We start from the raw sequence: 27,686 nt of genomic DNA, 5'->3' as shown, positions 1-27,686 counted from the left end.
GCGCCCCGCCCCGCCGCGCCGCGCGGGGCACGCTGGGATCGCCGCCTCCCGCGCCGGTCCTCCAGCTTCCCAGCCTGCCCTCGGCCCGCCTGAATGGGGCAGATGCAAGATGGCGGCGAACGCGAACTCCGCCGGCGGCGGCGGCCTCTCGCTCTTCGAGTGCCCCAGCTGGTGAGCGGGGGGGCGGGGGGGCTGCGGCCGCTCCTCTCCGGGCGTGCCGCGGGCCTCCTGCGGGCTGCGGCCGAGCGCGGGTGCCCGCCGGGCCGGGGGAGTGGCGGCGGGGCCGGGCGGCGGGGCTGGGCCCGGGGGTGGCCGGGCGGGCGTGGGGCGGGAAAGGGGCGCGGGGGCTGAGGCCTCTTGCCCGGGCCTGCGCTCCCTGCGCCCGCCGAGGGGGTGACCGGCTGCAGCGGCGCGGGGCCTGGCAGGGGGTGCGGGCTCGGGGGTGCAGCCCCGCGGGTGCATCCATCGGCAGCGACTGCCTGCGGGCTGCCTCGGCTTAACGCCACAGTGCAGCGCTGGGCGAAGCTTAGAATGCTTCCCGGAGGTGTGTGTCTCTTCCCAAGGGCTTAAACACAATGTGTGATGTAGGACAAATTAAATTTTCTGCTCGAGTTAAGTATTCAGCATGAGAAATCCATCAGCTTGAAACTAGCCTGGGTTTTTTAATTGGTTTGAGTTAGTAAGTCAGGGCACAGTGATGTGTTGGAGAAGCAGTATCAAGACTGTGAATTTGACTGGTTTTAGAATCGTAGAAAAGTCTGCGTTGGAAGGGGTCTCTGGAAATCATCTGGTCCGACCTTCTGTTGAAAGCAGGGCCGTAGATTAGGTTACCTGGGGCCCTGTTTCATTTGGTTTGAATTTTCTGATACGTTGCTACATAGATCCTTGCTGTGCCCTCTTCTTCGGGTGCCAGAGCATTGATTACTGAGAGGATGCTGGACAGTTTTATGTTAAATCACACAGAAAATGACACAACGTTACAGCTGAAAAGTCCAGCACTTGTATATTTGCATGAGGTAGCTATGTATGTGTGTGCATGATTGCAGTCTTTAATTGCATAGTCATCTGGTTTTTACTACAGGTCCCCTACCTTTCAGCGCTTTCAGTGCTCAGTGAATATGCTTTTTAATTTTGACCTGGTATATAAGTGCCTGCTTTAGTTAGTAAAAACATTTAACCCTCTCATGGAAAATAATTGCTCATGTATGTTCATATTTTATTTGTGCTCAACATATACAAACATCTATGTGAGACAAGATGGTGCTCCGTAAAATGATGACACAATAGAGTAGATAAAGCCAAAAATTACTCAGTGTTAGTGCTTTCTGGGTGTTCAACTTGAAATTTGAAATATATTTAATTTTTTTTCTTAGTGTTTTTATACAACAGTGTTCACACCTAGCATTTTATTCAGTGGTGAATTTGAATGCTTCTGCCTTTGAAAGCTGTAGATTGAACAGCTGGAGAAGTGTAACTTGTGAAATGTTTAGTTTCAGTAACTTGCATGCTATTGCAGAAGAATTCCTAAATACCATGGGAAGGGGAGGGCTGTAGCAACTACTGTTGTGAGGGCCTTTAGGTACATACTTCCTGGCTCTCACTACAAACAGGGCCGGATCTTGCAGACAGGCAGCTTTCTTCACTGGGCTGGTGCTGACCTGATTTGGTTTTAAAGCACAATCCGCTGTGCTGAATGATAGAGAACTGAGGTGTAAGAGGCGTCAGAGAGATGATCCAAGCCGGGGTTTCACACCCAGGAGTAAGGGGATCATGTTCGGGTGCCAGGGCCTGCTTCATTCTGACATTTCTGAGATTTTTGATAATTTGCTTTTTGCAACCTGAATGCCCTTGTTCTAAAATCCTTCTCAGTTAAAACAAGACTTGTATACCGACTCTCTTTCTCCTTATGCATTCTAAGGAGGCTCTTTATTTTCCCTTGTAGCTCTATTGTACCTATGCACATTGTAATATTTTAGGGAGTGAGTTTGGGCAAGCTGGATGTTTATACCAATGTAGTGGCAGGCATACCCGATACAGTTTGATCTTAGTCAGATTGTCATGTGTATGTGTGGCAATTAATATCGGTGAAAGATGCGTTTTTGTGTGGAAAATCTTAACATTTTTCCTTAACACTTCTTTTGAAACAGGTAAGCTGTTATTTCATAAGTGTAAAAAAACCCACAACACAAAAAACAACCAAAAACCAACTGTATCAGGAAGCCAGTATGGATAGCTTCCAGTTACAGTGTTTATATTCTGCTGAACAGCCAACTGAAAACGGGAAGCATTAGTTAGGTGTGACTGGTGGTATTCCACTGCCACATCCAGTAGGAGGGAGGAGCTCATCTACCAGGTGGATTTATTTATTTATGGTTTATTTTCTAGTTTGCAAAAAAAGTAGACTATATTTCATGTTAAAGCTTTACATGACTTCCACTGGCATCTACTGAATTACAGACTCTAGCTCACAGTTTTAAAGTATTTATTTCTTTCAGAGCACACCAAAGAGCACACAGTTACGATATTGAGTGGGTCTTTCACAGGTAGGAATCTCCAGAGTGAAAAGTAGCAAGCTTGGGCCAACAGTATTGTTATTTGAAGTTCTGTCTACCAGAAAGTCTCAGTATAAATGTATCCTGCAGGGTCCTTGATATCTTACAGAAGCACTGAAAATTCTTCTGGTAGCAGTGTAGGTCTGTGTAGGCAAGAGTTTTGGGTGACCAAAAAACATGGAGTTGCAGAGAGTCTTCATGGTCAGTAGCAGCTGCTTCTGTAGTGAATTATCTTCAATCTCATCCACCTATATTAAAATCAAAATCAGTCTTTATCTACCTATTTATTTTCCTGTCTCTAAGTAGAGCTGCCTTGGGGACTGCAAACACAGATCATATGAGAAATAGATCTTAAATATAATCAACAGAAATTTTTTTTTTCTTGTCTTTAAATTGTTGCTCATGCTTTTGAGGTTTGCCTCCATCATTGTATCTGTTCTTTCCTAATGTGGATAGTGTTTTAGTATCCAGTTTCCAGAAAAGACTTCTCTATTGAAATTCAAGGTTTTCATCAGTTTTATGTTCTGGCTTTGTAGTTTTTATGCTGTTACTTCTTCATAGTCCATAAAATACTTATTCTTTCTTTTCTTGTGTTTCCAACAGTTAAACTAGCTTAAGACACACAAAAAATAATGAATGCTGTCTTTGAATAAATGCACTTGCTTATGCCAATACTTGTTTATGCAGTACTGTAATTCTTCCATACATGTTAGCAAAGGCACAGTCTATGCATTTAAGATTGGAATAAAGTTGGAATAAAGATGTTGCCAGTACTTTCTATGGATTAAAATTTACCCATGCCGTAAACTTAGAAAATATCTTTAGATAACAGTTACATTTCCTGGTTTTATTAAGACTTCTCCATACCTTATGAGGTGGTTTTAGTGAGTAAAAGTAATTTCTGTGAGGTACAAATGTTCTGGGGTGTAGTTCTGAGGTGACCATCAGATGTTTAATGGATATTGCCTGTCTCTCCTTTTTGTCCTGGTTTAACCTGCATTTTGGATCATGAATCTTTTTTTACTCTCTATCTTGACACACCATTAGTTGGGATGGCAGGCTTGTTCCGGACTGTACATAAATTTGAAATAGTATGTTTTAAAGGCAACAATCATTCCTCTTCAGTTTCTCTGAGCCAAGAACAAGCTATTCCTGGCAATGATTGTACACAAATTTCTGGAGAAGATGAGCTCTTGGGTTCTGGAAGTTCCACCTTGTCCTTGAAGTTGGGCATGAAGGTGTGTGCGGTAGTCACGTAAGCCAAGATTTTTAGGAAGCAGCTAAATTTAGGCTTCTGAGTCCACACTTAGAAACCTAAATAATTGACCTAATTTTAAACTAACACAATGGAATTAAAGTTGTCCTGTCTATGACCTTAATAGCAATAACTCAGAATTTCTCTTTGGACTGGGCAGGACATACTTCAGTGAGGCTGCTGAGCTTCAGCTGGATATAGGTGTTGTAACCCGGTTGGCATGTCAACACTGGATCGTAGCCGTGTCGAAGAGATTCTGTCAGCTCATTTCTAAAACTTGGGTTCTGTTACTTGGTACTTCTAGCTGGCATCACGTCCCAAAGCATTGATAGCTTTTTCTGAAATGCTTTATTTTTGTTATTCACTATGCTCCTTCCAGGAGCTTGGGCTTTTCTTCCTTTTCTTGACTGTTTGTCCCTGATTTTTTTCCATTAGTCTGTCGTTCTGCAGTAGAGGGTTTGCCATCAGTGGCAGAAATAATCTATACAAATTCCTCACGGCGTCATCCTGATGCGACGCACAGAGCAGTGGACTGGCCTGTAGAGCACAAGGTGAAGAAACTGAAGAAACACATTTTTCTAATACAGAAGAAATAATTTTTTCTTGTAGGTGGTTTAATATTTTAAAAACCTACTCTGGAGCTTAGTTTTGTTCAGTGATGTCCCTCTTAAATATTTCATTGTTAATAATTTTAAGCAGTTGGTGACTTCTGTATCCACACATGTAGCTGCTGTAGGAAAACCCGAACTTTACTGTGTCCAGCTGCTAGACTATATTTTGAAGGAGATCATTATTCAAGGCAGTGAAGTAGGTGTACCATGTCTGCCAAAGGCTGACTTTGTCAGGTGAACCAGCTTTCAAGACTGTTTCTTTCAGAACACACAGCAAATGATAATTTTGGGAAGCAACAGAGGGGTTCATACAAGAACTGCGAGTGTGTAAGGACTTGACTTTGAGGAGTTGAATAGAGTCTGTGGCCTGACCCTTTTAGTGTTGGGGTATTTTTTTTCATTAATTACCTTGATAAAAGTGACCACAATACTGATTAGTGACTCAAGCATGGTCAGCATAGAGGCCAGAGTATTATCCAGTCCTTTTGGTATAATTTGAAGACCAGAGCAGTAAAACCAAGATAAAATGCAGTATAAGATGGAAAATAGGGACAAAGAACAAGAACTTCTTAAAGCCAGAAGCTCACTATTCAGAAGTAAAAGGATGCAAGTTCATATTCACAAATAAATGGGCATATGCACAAGTACATAGGCTAATCACAGAATGACCAGCAATCACTGGTCATCACACATAACTGTTCAAAAATATACATAGACTAATACTCTGCCTGATGTGTAATAATATATATCTATTTGTAAGGTAGGGAAGTGTCAGTGCTGTTGTAGACGGCGCTGATGTAAATGCATAGTCTGCTACCTCTAGTTAATAAAGCTCAAAGCACACTGAAACATGCAGTGGGAAAATTCATTGATGGAGAAACAGCAATCTTAACTTTGAGACACAACAGAGCTTTAGTTGTCTGTTAAAATAAAAACAACATTGGTTTTCACTAGCTAAAGTATTTTTAAAGAGGGATAGTATTGTTTTTTTTTTTTTTTATAGCTGAAGGGAAAGAACAAAAAAATTAGGATGGAAATAAAAGGATTTGATCAAAAAATTTAGGATGGAAGCCAAACTGCCAGAGTAACAAGGCCTCCTGGTACGCATAAAGGTTACAGTCCTGTCTTGTCTTCCTCTGATTTCTGCAGGTAAATTACACTTCCAACGTGCCTGTTCTCACTCTGAAAATGTAGGAATAATCTTACCAAATAATCATTGCATTGTTGCTCACTACTTAATATTAATTTTCCTATTTATTTCAGTGCCATTTGAATTCATTTTTTGGTGTCATAAAACCTGTCGTTCTCTCTAATAGAATATTTATGGCCCTGCTCGTGGGAATTACATTTTGTATACAATTTCCAGATTTCGCTATATTCCATGGAGACTTTGTTCCTGAGTAAGTAACCAAGGGAACCAAAGTGAACCAGTAAAATCTAGTTCTGTGTGGAACTGCACTGTAACAAGAAAGCATACATAGTGCCAAGGTGAAGTTGGGCAAATGCTTTATTACAAATTGAATGCTCTGTTCAGTTGAAGCAGCCACATTTCTCATCAGAAATCTTCCATAAAGTACTCCTAAAACACTGCAATTTTGTTTGTGTTCAGGAAAGGTCTGTAATCATCAATTTTGAACCACAAGCTTTTTTAACTGTATTTCTTACAACTGGAAGTTTGGCAAGAATTATTGTAATGCTTCTAAGAGGAGAGGAAATCATAAATGCCTCCCATCAATCTGCATTTTTTTTTAAAGCTCAAATGCCCTAACCATCATATTTCCTCCAGACATGACAAGGTTGGATCACGGTTATTGGTCAGCTCTTTATTCAGCCCTCTTCTTCCTCATGGGAAGAAACCATTCTGCATGAGCTAAAATAATTACCCAAAAGATTTTGGCCATAGCTTTGTCATAATACCCCTTGTATCATCAAAATTAAGTCACCTAAACAAATTTCAGTGCTATCTTGGTCTCAGTTTCTGTGGTGTATATGCTGTGCTTTGAGAAAGGCGTATGACTCATTTCTATCACTGATGCACAAGAGCAGCAATAACTTTGTGTTCAACCAGCATCTTGGTAAGAGAAGGATTTTTCTTTATTCTGATTTCTTTCTATAGAAAAAAGCAAAAAAAGCCATACTAATTGAAAAGCCCAGCCCAGATAGTTTCCTATCATACTGTGGTAGTGACCAATAATTTACGCATAAGCTTTAAGTATTCTGTCTTCTTGTACACGCTCTAGGCTTCTGGCCATCAGAAGAAAAGGGATTTCATGAGCTGAAGGCTCTGTCTGGGTGGTCATATTTAACAACTAACACTGGACCTAATCTCCACAAATTTTCTAATTTTTCTTTGTTACCTTACAGTTTAATTCCACAACACTGAGTAACAGTTCTTTCCACAAATTATGCAAATGTTGGAAAAGGCACTCTCCTTGTTTTCAGATCCAGGGTTCCTTGCTTCTTGTGTTTCAAGAAATAATGAATACACTAGTTTTGTAGCATTCATTAAGAGGACAAAGGGAATGGATACTTGCCTGTTTTTTTCCAAGCTTCTGAAGCGATGTACTTTTTTTTTCCCCCCCTTGCATGAAGTCATCCATACTGGTTATCATCTTATGCCCCTCTCAACAAGAGCACCAGAACTAATACAACACTGAAGATGTGAAAATACTGTATTTTTATAGTTTCTTCCTTATGATGTCTTTGCTTTGTCAACTGTCGATGACTGTTCCTCTGATTCTTTCTGAAGACAGTCATGATGGCTCTAGATCTTTCCTGAGTGGCAATAAGGAGCCTGGAGCTCCTTGTTGTGTTTGCGTGGTTGAGGTGGTCTGTCTCTAGCATGTACTAGCACTCAGGAGTGCTTTTTATTCCCCCCACACCCCCTGGCTGTTTTCTCAAGCAGTAGTTCAGTATCATGAGATTCATTTGCAGCATTTGAGTCTGATTCAGGTTTCCTCTATAACTGTTGTCTAAGTGATTTTTCTCATTTCTTTGTTGGCTCTTTTTTTCCAGACTGCATATAAACATCACAGAGCCCTTGCAGAACCCTGCTCTTTCCTGACTCTTAATCATTTACATTCCCTCATGGATTAATGGTTCTTTTCCCTGTCACACTTTAATTTCCACAAGACCATTTGATAATTTTGTCAAAAGCTTTTTAAAAAAATGCCAGTCTGCTGTATTGATAGCCTTGTTTACATCTTCTTGGTTGTCCCAGTAATTCTGGTAGATTGTGTGATACTACTTGTTGCCTCAAAAACCATGGGAATTCTTTCTCTCAAGTACTATTTTTAACCATTATCTCAATCAAAGACATAGCAAGCTGTACTACAGATGGTTAGCCTAGGCTCCTCTTCAGTCTGTGGTGTGGTTTAAGCCCGGCCGGCAGCCAGACACCACTCAGCCGCTCGCTCCCCCACCCCCAGGGAATGGGGGAGAGTGTTGGAGGGGTAAGGCCAAGGAGACTTGTAGGCTGAAATAAAAACAATTTAATAATTTAAATAAAATTAAAATAATTATAATAATAGTAAGAATAAAAAATATAAACAAGTAATGCACAGTGTGATTGCTCACCACTCAGTGACCGATGCCCAGCCTGTTCCCAGCTAGTGATCCCAGAGACGAGAGAATCCTGAAACCACCATCCCGAAAACCCGAGTGGAGCTTCCCGATCAACCCTCACCTATCCACTGAGCATGACATTAGATGATATGGAATATTCCATTGGCCATTTTCGGTCCATTGTTTTGGCTGTGCTCCCCACCCCAGCCTCTTGCGTACCTGCGCGCTGGCAGGACATGAGAAGTTGAAAAGTCCTTGATTTCTCAGCAGCAAGTAAAAACATCAGTACGTTATCAAATACATACATCAAATCCCATACTGAATCCAAAACACAGCACTGTTGTAGCTACTAAGAAGGAAGGGAAGAAAAAACCCAGTTAGCTCTATCCCAGCCAAAACCAGGACAGTCTGGAAAAGGAGTGACCGAGAGTGACTGTTGGGTGTCTTGCGTAGTGAACAGAAAGTCTGTGGAGAGAAGTGTTTGCTCTCCTTTTGAGGAGAAGACCTAGAGCTTGCAAAATGAAATTAATAGCGAGCGGATTTGTGGCCAAATAGTGGAGAGGGTGCTTCAGCTATATGTAGGTGATCTGTGAAATTGTTTGTGTAAAATTCTGTGAATGCATTAAGTTTACATGGGCTCTTCGAGCAGTTTATGTAGAGAGCTGTTTAAATCGATAGCAGCTATGGCTCAGGAAGTCCTTGAGTTGGTAACACTTGGAAACTGGGAGAGTATTCCTGTGTGAGGCACTCTGGTTACTGGAGGTACTTTTTGATTTGCAAAAGGTTCCTTATTCTGGGTTTGTCAGTTTGATCTGCCTGATACCATTCCACAGGAACGTAAAAGGTAAGTAAAGTTCCTGCAGTCATACAGGTGCAGCACTGCTCTCTTGATTACGTAGTGCTCTGATTTTACAAGAGAAATGGTCTGAAGAAACATGAATACAGTATTTTTGGACCACTGTGTAAACAGTACACATCTTGTATACAAGTTTTGAAGAGTATCGTTTTAACGATTCCCATTAGGAATATTTTGAGTATGAAAACAGTCCATTTCGTAACTCCCCATCCATTGTACAGGGGGTGAACAAGTTCTGGAGTAGAGTGCCAGTCTCAGTTCCCTGCTCATGTCTCATCATCTGTGAATATGCCCACTTTCTTTTGCAAGAAGTCAACTGATAGAGCTAATAAACATCAGTTTTATCCAGAAACCACATTAACTCCTTTCCCAGGACATTCAGCTCATCTTAAGTAGAATAGAAACTATTTCAGTGCTTGACTGTATTCTGTCAAACAAGACATTCTTTCAGGATGGTCATTGTTGTTTTGCGATTCTTACAAAGGCTGAAAGGAGCAGATTCTGTGTAATTCAAAGCAAGGTTTACCCTTCTTTAATCCAAGAAAAATGTTTCCCTGGCATTGGAAGAACTGTCATCCCCACATATTGTCATGTTTCCAAAGGATGAATACTGTTGGGTATTGAAGCAGATTAGATGATTCTATTCTGGTTTGGCTGTTACTCAATTCCTATTTATCTGCTAGTTCTGCTCAGTAATACAGTTTCTACAACTCTGCTCTCTGCAGCTTCCTGAGAAGGGGATGTGGAGAGGGAGGTGCTGATCTCTTCTCCCTGGTATCCAGTGACAGGACGTGTGGGAATGGTTCAAAGCTGCACCAGGGGAGGTTTAGCCTGGACATTATGGAGTATTTCTTTATTGAGAGGATGGTCAAATGCTGGAACAGGCTTCCTAGAGAGATGGTGGATGCCCCAAGCCTGTCAGTGTTTGAGGCATTTGAACAGTGCCCTTAATAACATGCTTTAGCTTTTGGTCAGACAGTTGCACTAGATGATCACTGTAGATCTCTTCCAACTCAAATAGTCTGTTCTATTCTACCAGTTTCCCAGTCAGAACTTGACTTTACTGTATGCAGTTTCCACATTACTCCTGAAATATGTTTTAAAATTAGCATCATCAGTGGATACCTTCCTTCCTCTGATGGTGAGGGTAGTTTAAGCAATAGATTGATAAACTCTTAAGTGTAGAAAACTGGTATTTGATACCTCTTAATGCTTGGCTAAATACCATCTAGGTTTTTTCAGTTTGTTACTTCTTTTTATCAATTCTCATAAACTTTCTCCTTCTGACATTTCTTTGAGTTCCTTGGACTCGTTCTTAGTGAAGAACAGCTCTACTGTGGGATGTCTTCTCACCTCTTCTCTGATCCTGAGAATTAATTTAATGATACTGTTATGTTCTCCTTGCCAGTCAGCCTTGTTAATTCACCGAAAGGCTTCTTTTCTCCCAAGTAAGCCTTTGGCAATTCAGTAGGCAGTCTAAGCATACTTTGTCTCACTTAAACTTACCAAACTAGTGATCATTAACAATTAGTCCACTTGCAGGTCTTATTTTAGGGTCACTTGCAGAATGCTGACCTGTAGAGAGCAGAAGATGTTCAGGCAGTGGGCGCTGTGGTACACAATCTGGAAGGCACAGAACAGCTTCTTGTTTCTCTTTTTCAAACACAAGCACTTGTGCTGGAGCCAAGTTCTGGTGTGAGATCATTTGTCCTGGAGCAGTGCTAAGCCTGGCTGTCCGTATGTGCTCTATGGAGAGGAGAATCTGTTGACCTCAAGTAATTCTCCATCCTTCAGAACAGTGTAGGAAAATTAATTTAGTGGATATTTAGCACATTAGTGGGAGAGGACATTTTTTTTTTAAATATTGGAGATAAGAGGGGAAGAAAACTGCTCTCCTCTAACAGCACAGTACCAACTTTCTAACAGACTTTCTTCTAGTACATTTTTGCAAGATATTTCCTTTCAATATTTAATTGAATAAGTGGAGGGATCTGATGGGGCAGAGTATGTGAAAGGTGGTTGATACTTCCAAATACAGACATTACTTCTGAACTTTGGTGACTCTCAAACAAATCCTTTTTGAATTAAAACTGGAAAATCTTTCTACTTTTTTCATTAACAGGCTTTTCAAGAATCTAACTTCAGCAGCCTAAACTGTGACATTGATTTAATCTGTTCCAAAGTGGTTTTCTAACAGAAATTATTTCTGTGAGTTTGTTTTGATGGTGTCATAATCAGTATTTACAGCCTTACGTTGTTCAGTGTTTTGCAGGTGTAGGTAGATAGGGGAAATACTGTCTACAAAGGATTCTTGGTCCAAAAGAAGCCAGAGAATAGATAAATCTTGTAAGCACCTTAATTCATAGCTGAAGGCACTGTCTTGTGCTACTGCTGAGCTTTTTTTCTGTGTTCAAAATAAAGTTGAAGGTAAAAGCAGAGTAAAAAGTAACAGCAAGGGTGAACTAAAAGTAGAGGGGGTAATGAAAACTCAGAGGTTGTATATGTCAAAAGATGACCATCAGACAGGATTCAATTTACAGAATAGGAAAGCGGTTGTGCTTAGAGCACTTGGGAGCTTTCCTGTGACCTAACAGGTATGTTGAGGATGTTGCTCAAATGTTTTTAGGACAGGCTGACTGTTGAGTATCCAGGAAGAGACCACTGAAAAGAAAAGCAGAGGCCAGACTGAGTAAGTAAATAGACTTGCTTGTAGAGTTGATTTGTTGAAAGGTTCACTATTTGGAAGGAAAAAAAATAAGGTGGGGGAAGCAGGTTTTGTTAGGTCAAAGTAAGGAAGGCAGGCTTTGTGAAAATTATCAAAAGTTGTGTCGCAGAGTAACTGGAACATGGCAATTTCAGTGCAGTGGAGAAAAACAAGTATGCCAGTGCTCAGGGGCAGAAGGAGGAAACGCTGAGAAGTGGACATGAATCCGTGCATGAAACCTGTCTTTCAATGAAAAATGAGCACTGAGACCTGAGGGGAGCACAGGACGAGACAGCAATACTTAGGTGTAGCCTGGCTGTGTGATCCTAGAGCAGTAGGTAAGAGAAGGCAGTCCCTGAGCTCTGCTGGAGCTGGACTGGAAGAGTCAATCCTTGTAGAACTCATCAGACACTCTGTATCTTCACTGGAAACGTTTTTACTTGCTGGTCGCTCCCTCACACCACTGTAATCCCATTTCACAGAATCACAGATTGTCTCGGTTGGAAAGATCCTCCAGTCCAACCATCAACCCAACACTGACAGTTCCCAACTCCACCAGATCCCTCAGCGCTGGGTCAACCCGACTCTTAAACCTCTCCAGGGATGGGGACTCCACCACCTCCCTGGGCAGCCCATTCCAACGCCCAACAACCCCTTCTGCAAAGAAATGCTTCCTAATATCTAGTCTAAATTTTGTCTATTTTGAGGAAGCAGCCACCATTTTAGCAGATTACCCTGGAGCTTTGCATCCTCTGCTTTTGCTGTTGCTGTTTGTTCATCCAAAAGAATAAGAATCAATATTGGCCATATCCGTTCTTATCCACGGTCTTAGAGAAGGGTTTGGTAAAAAACTTGTGAAAGTCCCAACTGGCATATTCAAGAAGGGCCAGAGAGAGATGTGAGCAGGCTAGTATAATAGATTTGGAGCAAGAGTGGAAAATGCTTGTGCAATACTTGAGAAAGCAGCGCAGTAGAAATAAGAGGACTGTATGGAGTTACCTAGGAGAGCATATGTATAGTAACCAGGGGACCTGGGGACACAGAAGAAACCTTCAGATTGTAAGGCATGTCCCAGCAACATGAACATCTGTATTTAGCCCCCTCAAACAACTTCAATTACAAGTGACCTTTCTTCTCCAGCCATGCTGAGAATGTCACTACCCATTGTCGCTGTTCTCTTGGCTTGCTCCGTGCAGTGAGCAAGCAGCACTCAGCAATGTGATCTCCTCTGCGGTTGTTCTTCAGAAGGGCAGCAGTGCAGCTGAGAACTGGGTCACTGCTATTGCCTGGAAAGTTGGTCCAGCCATAGAGACAAGCAGCAGTGTTATTACCAGTGGAGAAGTACTAGAGGTGCAGATTTATAGAGCATCTGAGCAGAAAAAGATCATTTGCTGTCAAGAGCCAAAGATTCTATGTAGTGAAGGGCAGTGTATTGATACCACAGTAGTGTGCTGGGTTTGGGCAGGGTTTTAAGTTTTAAAACTTAAAAGTTAACTTAAGTATGTAGCTTAGGTTTGGACCTGGTTTTAAGTATCAAATATGTTTTTGATGCTGTGAATCCTCATGGGTTCTCCTGCATATTAGCATTGTTTTGCTGTGCGTTGCCTCTGTGCTCCCTTTGCCCAAGTGGGAATAATGCTGACTGGTGAATCTGCCTCACAGGAGGTGAGCAGGGATGGAGGAGCTGAGCTGCTGTTTGAGAATTTGGTGGAGGAGGGTTGTACTGTCATAGGGTAGGGGTCCCTCTGCCGTATAATACTGTAGTCTCTTCCACGTTGCCTGTGTTGGTAGGCAAGTTTGATTATAGGGTGAGTGTGGAGGAACGCTGGCTGTTGGCCAACACTTTTATAATATTACAGGTGTGTGTGGAGCCCCTTTCATGTTTTTTGCCATTACCAGTCCTAGAGGGGAAGGATGGTAGAAGTTTCTGTTCCTCACAGCAGCTAAGGGTAGAGGGCTACTGTTTTGAAGGTAACGTAAGAAAACAGCCCTTGAGCAAGCCCTTAAGCAAACAGTCCCAGCCTATCCCCTTCTCTAGTTGTTAGCCTCTTCCTGGCCTCATATCATGTTCTCTTAGGAGCTGCTCTGTTCATCTTGTAAATGAGCTGTTTTTCATTTGGAGAGGTAAAGCTTGAAATGCCCCATGTCCCGTTAGCTTAACTCTTACTGTAAAAAAATCATGGTTTATGTGTTGGCAGAAGGAATCTGCAGGGAGGACAAGAAAATTATGGTATTTCCATATTTTTCCCCAAATAATTCTGCTTACATTTGTGTAGGTTAGGTCTGTAGCTCTAATAGAGTTCTAACACTAATAAACTTTTATTAACTATTTTGATACTACATTTTCCTTTCTTTATTTTCCAGGGCAGGGAAACCGCCACCTGGCTTACATCTGGATGTAGTCAAAGGAGACAAACTCATTGAGGTATGAAAATAGGTTTTGTATGTATTTGGTGTATCATACACATAGGCACCAGCAGTAGAACATTTCCCAGCATCTTCCACACTTACTTACAAATATTTCCTTTCTCTCATTCATTATTTTCAAATCAGTTTTACTCTGAAACTTCAGAATGAAGTGAATTTTCCCTTGCCTGTAAGGCTGTCTCACACTGTGCAGTGCTTCCATCAGTTCTCTGCGATTAGGTGCACTGTTTGAAGGATACAAAACTGCAGTGCTCAGCCAGCAAACAGGGACACTTTGATTCCTGAACATTAAACCTGTCCTGGTAAGAGAGAGCGTAAATAAAATGTTTGTAACAGAAACTTGATACCTTGCAGTGCCTCATATCTTCCCAACTTAATTTTGGACCAAAGTTGACATTTTGTTTCCTACAAAATACTTCCATAGGAAGTATGAGGCTGCAGCCCGATGGCACCTTGTCTTAGGAACTTTGGGAGCAGAAACTCGAATAACATGGGAAAAGAAATCGCAAATACAAAAGGCTAAAAACTCTTCACTTTGTACTGCTTGTTTGAGAAACTTATTTTTTATTTTGTGTTACAGTAAGGTTAACTAGGCATCCTGAATTTTACAGGATTGTTGCCCTGTCCCACAGTATGAAATACAGTATGATATTCTGGATCTGTGAACAGTGTTGTCATTAGCTCAGATACAATGAGCTATTTTTATTACAGCAAAGGAATTTGTCTGATATACACCACCTCATTCCCTATTTCATATTTTGTCTTATATCACACTAAACGTAGTAAATTAAAGAAAAAAAAAAAAGCTCTTTAAGATGGTTGACAGAGAGGCCCCAAGCCAGTGAATGTATTTTAGCTGTGGAGAGACTCCTAACTTGCAATTGACTGAAACAGAGAAATGTTTCTGGGCAGCAAAAGTTTGCAGAGTTGAGCCAACTTTTATGAACAGAAACATGGAAAATTAAGAACTCAGTGTTAGATCAAGAAAGATTTAGGTAGCTTAAAATCTTGGCTGTTTTTTAATGTGTGCTACCACAGGAGCATCAGACACTATTAAGTGTTCCTTCTGGTGTCTAGCAGGAGAGATGTGCTGTTTAGAATTTGGTTAAGTTGCCAGAATATGCTTTGCATAGGAAAGCAGATAGAGATGTCATAAATAGGTATCTCACAAATAAACTTGTGTTTTCCCAGGCCAGAAACCAGTAAAATTATTTATAGTCCATTACTGTTGGTTTTACAGACTGTTTTGAAAGAGTGCTCTTACTCTGGATTTAAAGACACAGAAAATGGGCAAAGCCAGTCTTGACTTGAGATCTTTGCTCAGCCTTAATTTGAAAGGAATTAGATGCTAACACACATTTACTGCATCTTCACAGTAGCTCATTAGTTGACACAAGACACGGCTTGGTCATGTCTTGGTTCGTACCAGCTGCTCAGGCTACGCTGGAGCTGTCCTTCACTGGCTCTAGGCACTGCACCTTTCCAGCCCTTTGCGTTGTGTTTGTCTTCAAACTGTGGACCATGTATTCAGATTTTCATGGTACTGTTACATGTTCAGAATAATTTTGAGGGGTCAGAGAGCTGTAGTAGGACTGCCGCTCAGCCTCTCGCTGCCTTCCTAGCAGTAGCATCTGGGGTAAGGATTGTACTTGGCACTGGGTTTTCCTGTATTTATTTCAAGCCATGTGATGGGATTCAGTGAGCAAAGCCAAATGGCAGTGACTGGGTTTTGTGGTATGTGGCAGGTGGCCAAACATAATGCAGCCTTCCCACCTGAGAGACCTACTCTATGAGATGAGTTTTTTCTTGTCATGTTTCTTCTGGATTTTTGAGCATGGAGAGAGAGCTTCAGCTTTGGAATGAGAGTTTATATGCAGCTCTCTGCTGCATTAATCCTCAGGTGTTAGGCAAATATCTGTCATGGGAGTCCTGGCCAGGACTGGAAAAAAAGCAGCAAAATGCCGCATGGAAGCTGAGGATGCACCGTTGGTTTTGGCAATGGATGAGCAAACCTAGTGTTGACAGTCAGCAGTATCATCCTGGTGGCATCAGGCTCTGAGGCTGTGCTGCCCAAAGCTTTTGGACCTACAAGAGACCCAAGTTGCCTTTGTAGGCCTGGGGTCTCTGTCTGTATAGGGAAAGTGGGTGGTACAAACGTCCTGTTCCCTCTTCCTGCCATCAACTCTTGATAACCTAAAAGAGGTTCTTTTTGCTGCCTTGCAGAGTGCTGCTAACAGCCTTTGCTAGTCTGCTGTCCAAGGACTCCGAGGTTCAGCAGAGGTTGTGATCACACAGAGGTTACAGAGTGACTGCAGAGTTTGTGTTTTACCTCCTGAATATCTGATGTTGGCTATCACTGTTACCTGAGATCAGTGAGATCCAGCTCACCTGCCATTCAGTGTGTAATGTGTGTGCTGACGCTGTGGCAAGCAGTGACCAGGCGCAGGCACCCACGTGTGTAGCACAGAGGTCTGACTTGCTGTCGTACTTCGGTCTGGTGAACTGAGAATCAAAGAGCTGGCTTGGTGGGAAGTTCTGGCAGACAGTGTCATGTAGCGTGCATTCCTGCTTGTATGGTTGTGTTGTGGCTTTGCACACTGTATATAGGTGATGAGTTCAGTCCTCTAGACTGTGGAGGTTACGTGAAACAATGTACTGTGTGTATGTATGGCAACTGTGCAGCAAATAAACAGCATCTGAGAGTGAGCCATCTGTTTCTCTGTTCGGTATATGTGGCAAATAGTTTTTCGGTTTTGTCTTCTATGGTAGACAGCAGTCACCAGGAAGGAATGTTGTTAAATCTTGTGGATTACTGAGCACTTGATACTAACCGAGCCATCTGTATCCCAGGTCTTGCGCAGAGGTCTGAGGTACACCTTGTGATTGCTGGGTCTGAAAAGTGCAACACTAAAACAGGCCATGAAGTGTTTAAGCTCAGTGTATAAAGGATGACACTGGGTTATAACTCAGAGGCACAGAAAACTTTGGGAACGTTATCTTGAAGTAAAGCCATAAAATTAGTTTCTCTGTTGATGATTTGTTGCAATATTTCCTATTTATGAGTTCATTTGTGTCTTTGCAAAATCTCTTGAAATGCTGACAAGTAAGGATGGTATTGTTTTGGGTGTAACCGGTGCAGATGAAAAATTACAGGACACCTCTTCTGGTTTCAGTTGTGGACAAGAATGAGAAATAGCTTGACCAGTTTTTATGGTACTTGGAATTGTGAGATAACTGCTTGTGGAGCTGAGCGCTGAAATGTGGAGGAATGAATCAGCTTCTGAAGATCCGCTTGTTTGTACCAGAGCTGTGTTTACATGGGATTTTTTTCAAATATGCAAGAATAAAAGGGAAAATTAGTGCTTGTCTTTCTTACAGAATGAAATCAGAGAATTCATGAGTACAAAGGTACTGAATTTAGGAAGACTCAGAGCGCTGAATTGAATGAGTAAGGTCCTGCGTAATATTGGACATACATCCATTGCTATGAAATTGAGTCCCCAGAAAACCTAACCAGCATTTCTCAAAAGATGTATTGTAACAAACACCAAGGTATTCACAGATGAATAGCTGGATGAAACAACTGTAATCTTAAGGGACGATATCAGAGAGACTAATGGAATGATAGCTGTTGATTAAGGCTTGCAGGGAAAAGTGTAACAAAAGTATACTAGCATGAAGAATGTTCAGAGGAGATTGATCTCTTTACAGGTGGAGTTAAAAAATAAAAAGTTGAAATAATATTCAACCAGAAAGGACTCAGGAAACAATGTACTAGTTTAAGCTCTTTATCAGTGGCTTATACTTTCTGGTTAATTCTGAGGGGAGGGTCTTGTGAAAAGCAGCATTTATAAAGAAGACAGAAAGTGGTGATTAACTAGCCAGGTGAGAGCAGAATCCAGTGGACTGTTTCAGTATATTGCTTTCTCAGGTTTTTTATCTAAGTTACACTGAGACTTTGAGGTAAGTTATTCCCCACCAGTCACAAATAGATTCAGAGGAGACACCTGCATGTTTTAAATGTCCCAGTTGGAGGAAAATCACTTGCATTTTGCATTTGCACCCTATTTATCACCAGATAATGTACTTGAAAGTGAATTGCTAATTAAGCTGTGATTCCCATCTTATCAAATGAGGCGTGGACTCACTGAGAAGATTTTTTTTTTTTTGTAGTTTTGGTGCTCTTGCAGATTTTCTGCCAGCCTGTGTATCACTGAGGGTACTGATGAAGTTCTCATTCTATCTAGCCGTTTGTTTTCACAGAACTTCTTGAAATCTAGTATCTTGTAGTGCTGGTTGAAATCAGCCAGTTGGTTGAGAAGTTATTTGGTTTAGTAGTGGGCATTGGGAGCTAATAGATACACACACAGCTTGATCGCCAAAATCTTATTTTAAGAAAGCGGGCCAAAATATGTAAGTCAGTAGATTTCACAAAGCACTTACTCTCATGAAATCATGCTTAAAATGTATACCTTGAGTTAGTTGGGAATAAGACATTGACAGATTATTGCGTAAGGGACCAATTAATTGTAAAGTCATCATGATGTATACTAGTATGGAGTTGAGTTGTTCAATTAATTCTTCTAGTGACCTAAAAGAGAGCATAAACATAAATAAATAAATTACTGAATAACAGATTATGAGAACTTGCTGAGCAATGAGAAATCAAACCTAGAAAATGTCAAACACATCTTGGGGAAGAAATCTGAAAAAAATCAGTGAGGAAGTGACATCTGAATGCAGCAGTGCTAAAAGCCTTGAAATTCATAATTGGTGGGCAGGTAAATAGAGGTAACTTTGCAAGGTGATTTGTAGTAGAAAATAAGGTCCATGTGATTTTTATGCTTGCAAATAAGGCAGAGAAATATAAATACTATGTCTTATTCCAAGCTGTCTCATTTTTTGGATGACTTGGTAGTGCCACGGAGTAAGTAACTGTCTAGGTGCTCATTGCATCAGTTTTCTGATAGGTCAAAAAAACCCCAAACCAAGTCGCTGTAACTTGTCTGATACCATTGGCTCTTTCTAGCTGAGCATGTGGTTTATACAGCTGGCAAAACCGAGGAGCAATCAACTGATGGACGTGAATGCTGCTGCCAGAAAGGGAGGTCCTGCCTCATCACACAGCCCAGTGCACATAATCCATTGCTTCACTAGAGCCAGCTGGGATGTGCATCTGACTGAAGGCAAACTGATTCAGTCCACTAAGAGTAGAAGACTAACACAACGAAAAAGTGCTTTGCAAGCTGCAAACTTTGCTCAGACGTGTGGCAGTGCGATTGAGGAGAGGATTGTATAGCTGGGAGTGGAAGGGGGGAGAGGGGAGAAATGCTCGTGCTCTAGCAGGCAAAATGTTAATTCAGCTCAGACCATCTTAGGAAAGCAATGCTTCCCTGAACTAAGATTTGTTTTTTTCTGATGGAAAATGTATCATCAGCATTCCCTTGATCATGCTATTGAAACGTTATGTGTGGGCTTTGGTAAATGTTTCAGAAAGCAGGAGAAGCCATCTGGTAACAAATCTGTAATGCACTGACAGCCTTTGACTTGTGCAGCTGGAAGCAAGAAAACACAGGTTAGATTAAGATCTTGGAATACGGTGAGAAAGAAGGCTGCACTGCCTGGGGACAGTTAGGCACAAGGAGTTCCTTTCAGCAACATTGTTGATAGAAATATGCTGTGTACATTGTGGGACTGTGTGAACATGTTCCTTTGCTTTTCAGAGGTGGTTTATGTAACTGATAATACAATATGTAAGGTCTTGTTTGAAGAAGAGGTTAGAACTAGGATGAATTAAGAAGAAATGCCTAAAATTAATGGTTTAATTGAATAGACTAATACAGATTCATATCACAGTACATATTCAGTGAAGTTTTCCATCTTTGTTATAAAGGTCTGAAATCTCCTGTATGTCCGTTTCTATAAAGAAATACAATCTTGCTGTTCTGTATCGGACTGGAGATCATTTAACATAGATTCCTGGCTTAGACAAGGCCCAAGGTCATCTGAATTGAGGAATGTGTAAAAATCATTGGGAGCAGATGTGAGAGGTGTCTCTCTTGTAAGAGACAGTCTCATGCTTTGAAGGATTATTGTCCTTCCCAGTTTGTCTAGTATTGGCTGATAAAGAATGGAATAACTGGGATTCTTCCATATTCAGCTGTTCTGATTTTACAAAGAAAAGATTTGAGTTTCTGTATTTGTGTCAGACAACTGAAATATCGATTAGCTGTTGATGCTTTGTTTTGAATTTGCTCTGTTTATTCATGTTCTTGATTTTTGTCAGGAAGATCCGAAAGATTGTAGGAGTCTAATATGCTTCTCTGTTTGATATTCTACCTCAGAAGCTCATCATTGATGAGAAGAAATACTATCTCTTTGGGAGAAATCCTGATCTGTGCGATTTTACCATTGACCACCAGTCTTGCTCCCGGGTCCATGCTGCCTTGGTCTATCACAAACATCTCAAGAGGGTTTTCCTCATAGATCTAAACAGCAGTAAGTAGTGTGACATTTAACCAGATAGAAGTATGATATTTCAGTGCTTAAACATTTCTGAATCTGATCACTTTTCCCGTTCTTTTGTTGTTGTTTGCACTGTGTGGATAGATGACTATAATTTGAATTAGCATCCTAGTGAAAGATTGGTAAGGGTTAGGAGCAAAGGAGTATTTGCTCCAGTCATCTTACATCTGCTTCACTTTGTGTTTAAAACAACTTTCTAGACTCTTAAGAGAGGCTAAGGGAGTGGAGGAGAGTGACTTGGCCTTCCCTTCACAGTTCTAATGAAGCTTCCTCTTCTGAGGGTGGCTTCCCAAGATCTAAAACCTGACATACTGTTTTTTCTGCTGAGGGAATGATTGCAGACGTGGTGCATTGGGACCTACAAGAATTCAGAAAGTAAATGGTGTTTGTCATTTATGTCTGTGACATTTTGAGGACTCCTGGTGTGTGTTATCTTAGTTCATGAGATGGCAGGTTAAATGTACATCGCTAACGTTTCAAGCAGTACCTCAGTGACTTGTATCTCAGAGCAACCATGTACAGTTTCTGAACTTCTCAAGACTTGAACACTGTGAGCCCAAGCTGATGACTAACAGACTATTTTGCGTTTTGATGTTCTCAGCACATGGCACATTCTTGGGTCATATCCGTTTGGAACCTCACAAACCCCAACAGATACCCATTGATTCCACGGTTTCATTTGGTGCTTCTACACGGGCGTATACTCTGCGAGAGAAGCCTCAGACACTGCCATCAGCTGTTAAAGGAGATGAGAAAATGGGCAGTGAAGATGAAGAGCTCAAGGGCTTGCTGGGCCTGCCAGAGGAGGAGACAGAACTTGATGTGAGTATGATGGCACGTTGTACCTAAATGGCATTTCCAGCTAAACAGATCACATTCCCCACTGGCTTGCTTACGTTCAGGTTCTTAATTTCTTGGCCTTGAAGATAGTCTGAGGTGTCTTCTGCTGGCAGATACCCGCAAACCATCATCTTGTTCTGCCATGATAAGCCTATGATCATGCTGCTTCCCAGAATGAGTGACATACTGTCATGGTTTCAGCTGGGATAGAGTTAATTTTTCTTCTTAGTAGCTAGAATAGTGCTGTGCTTCAGATTCAGCATGGGATTTGGTATGAGAAGAATGTTGATAATACACTGAGGTTTTCAGCTGTTACTAAGAGATCAAGGACTTTCCAACTCCCCATGTCCTGCCTGCACACAGGTGTACAAGAAGTTGGAATTGAGCATAGCCAGAGCACTGGACCCAAATTGGCCAATGGAATATTCCATATCATGTAACGTCATGCTCAGTATATAGAGGTGGGTCAGCTGGGAAGGAGGAGGTTCTCCCTTGCTTCTGGGGTTGTGGTTTCAGGATCCCGTTTTTTTGGGATCGCTAGCCAGGAACAGGCTGGGTGTCAGACAGCAGGTGGTGAGTGATCACATTGTGCATTACCCATTTGTACTTTCTATTATTGTTATTGTTTTATTTTCTTTCTATGATTAAACTGTTTTTATCTCAACCTATGAGTCTCCCTTTACCCCATCAATGCTGACACCCGTCCTCTGGGCGGGGGAGGGTGAGTAAGTAGCTGTGTGGTATTTGGCTGCCGGCTGGGTTTAAACCCCGACACCTGGTAATCCTGCTAGTCCAGTGGTCTTCTCACAAAGGCTTGCCAGGGAGTACGTGTTCTCCAACTAACATTACCCCAGGTCAGGGGTGATTTCCCACACCGCTCCCCATTGCCAGGTAACAGTGAATGCTGCCCTATTTCCTACAGTGAGCTGGTGAAGAGGGAGTGTGTGGCATGTGGCATTGAGGGGATTGTTGAGGTTGGAAGGGACCTCTTGGGATCATCTAGTCCAGCCCCACTGCTCAAGCAGGCTCAGCTAGAGCAGGTTGCCCAGGATGGTGCTCAGTCAAGTTCTGAATATCTCTGCAGACAGAGACTCCACAATCTCTCTAGGCAACCTGTTGCAGCACTGGAGCACTGTCTTCCCAGGGGTCTAAAGTCAAAGCTAAACAGTCTGCTGTGGTCTTTTGAAATGCACAATCACACGATTAAATCAGACGTCACACACTAGTTGCTTAAACTATTTCATCTCCAAATTTGTCATTAGAACCTGACAGAGTTTAATACAGCCCACAACAAAAGAATTTCCACACTAACCATCGAGGAAGGGAACTTGGATATTCAGAGACCAAAGAGAAAACGGAAGAACTCCAGAGTGACATTCAGTGATGATGATGAAATCATCAATCCGGGTAAGTGGTTTGCTTTTATCTTTAGTTGATGCCCTTAAGGCTCTCTTTCCAGTATTCCCATGGCGATTCCTCATGGCTGCATATGGATCAGGAGAACAGAAATTTGGCAGTCAATATTTGGGCTCTGCTATTTCAGAGATGCTGCCACATGTCTCACTTAAGTCTTTGAGCTCTCTCAGTTTCTTTTCCACCTGTAAAATAACTGCATGATTTGTCCAGGACAGGGATATCACACTCAGCTTCATTGTTCAGAATTCTGTAAGATGTTGGAAAAATCTCATGGGTCCAGAATGAGGAAAGTGATTTCAATTTTTTGCCTTCTTTAGAATCTAAATGGGAATTAAACTTGTTTGTTTTTCATCTGTCCCCTAATGCTTTCCTTACCCGTTGCCTAATGGATATCTATCTTGAGCTCAGAGGTTCTTTGCTACTTGTCTGCATATCTGAAACAAGTCATCCTCATTCAAAATGATGCTTCTGAAGATGTATCCAATTCCTAATTAGTATTTTTTCTCCCTTAACTTCTATTAATGGCATTCTTACTAATGATATTTTATATGGACGATACTCCTGTCAATAAGAGTAGCTTATTAATGAGCATGCATCTTAAAATACAGTCTGGAGCTAGTTTCATTTGGCAGTGTTTACCACCCAGAATAACCATTTTGATTTATAAGGTGCTCAGAACTTTCTAATGTAAACAGCAGTCATTCACATTACAAAAAAGATATTTTTGTCAGACTTTCAGAGACTACATTGAATTCTTGTGACTCTGCCTTCAAGGTCCCCCAAGGACTTCTGGGGCTAGCAGTGTGCCGTTGAGCACGTGCAGTGCCTTGTCAGCAGCAGCTCTCAGCCCAGAGCTGCAGCCTGTCTGCTCGGTGCAGACTGCCCATCCGTCTGTTCCCCCTCCCCGTTCTCTGGCAGGGTGGGAGCCTTTACCAGAATATCTGATGAGCCCACGCTGAGACAAAGCCACTGGGTGTCCCCTGAGCTCCTCTCTGTTCGGGCTTGTGCTTACTGAGAGCTGTTAAAGTGCTGGCTTTGAGAAGGAAGGTCCATGTACCAGTTCTTCATATAGGTCCGTTTACCTGATAGATGTTTTCTCTTTTCCTGTGTGTTTACTGAAGGCTTCACTGTTCTTGCCTTTACAGAGGATGTGGACCCTTCTGTTGGCCGTTTCAGGAACATGGTACAGACAGCAGTAGTCCCTGTTAAGGTACAGAGTAACTCCCAACTTTCTAATTAATACATTACATTGATGAACTGACTTTATGAATTACACCTTAGAAACATAATGTTCTATGGTGGAAAGTGTTTCATTGTTAAGCAAAAGTCATGTTCATGTTTCACAACTGTCTTTTTTTAGCAGATTTGACCATTTCCCTTCAAGTCCAGCTTTAACTCTTTGCTTTAATAACACATAGGATCAATGGCAATTTTTTTTCCTCCCAAAAAGAAACACTTTCCAGTGATTCAGTATGGTAATTCCAGGCATCAGTTAAAATTGTGGGAAGTGTGGAAAACAGAAAGTAAAAATGAGAGGTTGTTTGTTTAAATACTGTAAGTGCTAAAGATTTCATAAGGTTGTCTACTAGAACTAGCAGGGTTAGGCTCCAAGATGCATGTGTTGCCAGTGCTATATTTAATTTGAATATGCTAGGAGTAGGGAACACTTGCAAAACTTCAGGGTAGCTAAGCAACAGTGTAATAGCAATTTCACTTGTTGCTGGTATACAGGAAATAGTGGATGTGGAAAAGGATAATTCTACATAAACCCCAGACTGCAGAAGAAGATGCAAATGATCTAGAAGTTGCAGTTTCTTACTGCGGGGGAAGGAGGGTCTGTGTTACTGACTAAAGACCTGCTCAGTCTTGCGTGCAGAACAAGCTCAAGACTGGCAGGCATGTGCAGGAGGTAAAGAGGTGCTCAGACCTGACCTAAGTTAAACCTGAGCTTCAACTTCTGTCACCCTTTCCTGCATTGTGGACCTTTAAGAGTTCATTATTAAGCAGTTTTCAAGGAAACTCAGAAGAAATCTTCTGGGACAGAGACTGGGATGTGGTCTGTAACCACTTTATATGTGGCTGGTCTCGGTGTCTTTTTGGGGAAAATGGCATTGGCATCCAGTTTAAATAGTTTGCTTGTTTCGTGTATTTTGAATAATTCTTTAAATACTTCCATCTACAGAAAAAACGGTTGGAGAATCCAGGCTCATTGACCACAGATGATTCTGCATCACGACGTATGCAAAACTTTCCCTACAGTGGAGGATTATATGGTGGTTTACCTCCCACTCACAATGAGGCAGGTTCCCAGTCACACGGCGTCCATGGGACAGCACTCATTGGTGGTCTGCCAATGCCCTACCCCAATCTTGCCCCAGATGTGGACTTGACTCCTGTTGTGCCCTCAACAGTTAACATGAACCCAGCTCCAAACCCTGCTGTCTTTAATCCTGAAGCTGTGAATGAACCCAAGAAGAAGAAATATGCAAAGGAGGCATGGCCAGGAAAGAAGCCAACCCCTTCCCTACTGATCTGAGTTGGGTTTTGTTGAGGGAGGGTGGGAGTTACGAACTCCAGAAACTGTTCATGTGCAGTATCGTCTTTTTAAAATTTCAATGGCCTAACCAGATGTAATACCAAGATTGGAGAAGTGAAATATCCTTTAAAGATCTGTCTTCAAACGTTTTTATATGTCTGTTTAAAAAAAAATACAGCTCCCATCTCCTTTTGAACCAAAATATCTGGCAGCCTTTTCTTAGCCATTTCTGTCCCCAGAGGTTTTTACTCTGGATTTTGATCCATAAGTTGAAGGGGCAGAGTCATACAATTCAATCATCATTTATGGCATGTCCCTGCAAATTCGTATATTTAGGTGTCGTGCTTACTATGACTAATGTTGTTCCTGCTGGACTTGCTCATAGCAGGTCAGCTGTATCAGAAGTAAATGTTTGTGGGGCCAAGCCTTTCAGAAATCCCATTGGTATGAGTTCTAAAACTTGCAAAATATAGGTCAGCTTTTATTTTTTTACATTTTCAAAACCCCACCAGTGTGGGGCATTATTTTTTTTTTCTTTTTAGTTTGGCTACAGCTTGTTTTTATTTCCACCTAAAACACTACAGCATCCCATTAGTTCATGAGAGCATGGAGTTGAGCTGGACAAGGAGTAGGTGGGCTTCCTTAGCTGTGTTCCAGTATCGTATGGTGGAGTGCTGAGTGGGTGGGTAAAGGGTGCTCATGGGGATGGAGCTGAGCTTGTGCTGGTGCTAGAGGCAGCGTGCAAGTGTGGCAAGCCTAGGAGCGTCTGGCTGTGGATAGGCACTATCTGCACTCTACAAACAATAAACAACAAAGTCGTGTTGACTCTTTCTCCTGGGATAACTTAAGGTGGAGTTAACACAAAGGAGAACAGTTTCTTTTGAACTTGGTGGCCCTTCTAACTTAAATAGTTTTGGTTTTATTTGCAAATGTAACGTGAGCTTAGAGTATATGTGAGGTGCAACAAGACACACATAAAAACCCCACAGTCTGCACACTGTTTTGGCTGCTAGTAACACTGGGTGAGAATTGAGTGCTACTTAAAGCTAGAATATCAATTCTCACTAGAATAAAGCAGTGTACACGTTGGTTTCATAATATTACATTTTTTTACTACTTCCATCGCTTTCTCCATTGAATAAAACAAGCTTGATTTGGATTGTTGCTCTAGCCCTTCAGATCATCTGTTTTAGATTTCAAAATCTGGTTCACAAGTATTCAGGCACTATGTCTTTACTTTATACAAGGTAAGGCCAGAGCTCTGTTTTTCTTAGCTTTATTCTGGATTTTTTTGCATTCTATGACACAATTTAGCTACCTAGTCACATTCCTTTGTTTGGGGGATTTCTCCAGGAAATGTGCACTAAAGTGACTGTAGTATACCCAGCTGTTCGTTGTGTACAATACTGTAGCTGCCTGGCTGAGTGCTGCTGGATCTGTGCTCTTACAGTGCACAGCTCCGAGGGCTGCTGGAGCGGTGCTGAGGGGCGGTGCCTGTGCAGCGTGCACTGGACCTGCTTCGGACAGACCCTCCAAAATCAGGGTGACCTCTGCACCTGCAGAGTGATTGCTTCTATCATGTTACTGAGGTAAAAATGAGCTAGTAGCTACCCCATTCACAGGAGCGATGGCTTTAGAGACTGGTTTGTTCCCCTCCCCACACCATCCTATCTAGCTCAGACTATTATATGGGTGAGTACAGCACCTTCTCCATGATATAGTTGTGCTGCTGTGTTTAGTTGCTATTGAATATGATTCAGTCCTCCGACGTTCTGCTTCCAAACACTCCATGCTGACTCTTAAAATCTTTCTCCCTTTATTTTTAGTTTTGCTTCCTTCTGGTATGTAGAATTTTATTTTTGCAGCCAGTCTGCTTTATGAAGGCAACTTTTTAGGGTAAGACTAGTTAGGGCAAGTAAAAGTTGAACAGGTTTTCTTCCTCCTTTTTTCTGTTTTGGGTTGGGTTTTTGGGGGGGTGGGGTGGGATGGTGTTTTTTTTGTTTTGTTTTTTTGCAAGTGGCTCTTTGCAAGATTTTTCTTGAAAAGGGAAGCTTTCCTGCTTATTGGTTTTTAAAGCTCTTCTCCTCCCTGGGTTTGAACAAGCTCTCATTATTTTAGAGCTTAGGGGCCATAGCTGGCCAGTACAGGAGGGGACAGTGTAACATCTAGGGGCTTTGTACAGACGTTTGTACACTTGTGTAATATGTAATAGGCCTTTTCACACTTTCTGTTGAGCTTTTTACCTGTAACCTTTACTATGTTGTAAATTAAATGCAGATTTTGCCAGTTTGGAGAGTGTAGTGTGTTCGTTCCCAGCCTACACTTCTGCAGTTGAGACTGTGCATTGTTTTGTGGCTTACTGAAGGATTTCTGCCGTGGCAAAGTGCAGCTGTCCCTGCA

At 41.8% G+C, this 27,686-nt stretch overlaps 1 protein-coding gene and 1 non-coding gene across 3 annotated transcripts; both read left to right on the top strand.

Moving 5' to 3' along the window:
* Nucleotides 1–44: 44 nt before the first annotated feature.
* Nucleotides 45–27,579, top strand: PPP1R8 (protein phosphatase 1 regulatory subunit 8). 2 transcript variants are annotated; one of them, XM_074894141.1, is made up of 7 exons: nucleotides 45–171; nucleotides 13,907–13,967; nucleotides 20,314–20,467; nucleotides 21,096–21,316; nucleotides 22,597–22,741; nucleotides 23,896–23,960; nucleotides 24,933–27,579. In XM_074894141.1, the coding sequence occupies exons 1-7, from the start codon at nucleotides 110–112 to the stop codon at nucleotides 25,284–25,286; spliced, it is 1,062 nt and encodes a 353-aa protein (XP_074750242.1). In that variant the 5' UTR covers nucleotides 45–109; the 3' UTR covers nucleotides 25,287–27,579. The 2 variants fall into 2 exon arrangements, with proteins under 2 accessions (XP_074750242.1, XP_074750243.1); XM_074894142.1 differs by lacking the exons at nucleotides 45–171; nucleotides 20,314–20,467 and having other exon boundaries at nucleotides 13,929–13,967.
* LOC141954815 (small Cajal body-specific RNA 1) lies at nucleotides 16,784–16,949 on the top strand. The gene has a single exon (XR_012632267.1).
* Nucleotides 27,580–27,686: the final 107 nt, after the last annotated feature.

The sequence above is a fragment of the Strix uralensis genome, chromosome 25 (genome assembly GCF_047716275.1).
Source record: "Strix uralensis isolate ZFMK-TIS-50842 chromosome 25, bStrUra1, whole genome shotgun sequence".
In the NCBI taxonomy this organism is placed as follows: domain Eukaryota; kingdom Metazoa; phylum Chordata; class Aves; order Strigiformes; family Strigidae; genus Strix; species Strix uralensis.
The sequence above is the reverse complement of the archived record's forward strand: the minus strand, read 5'-3'. Positions and strand labels throughout refer to the sequence as shown.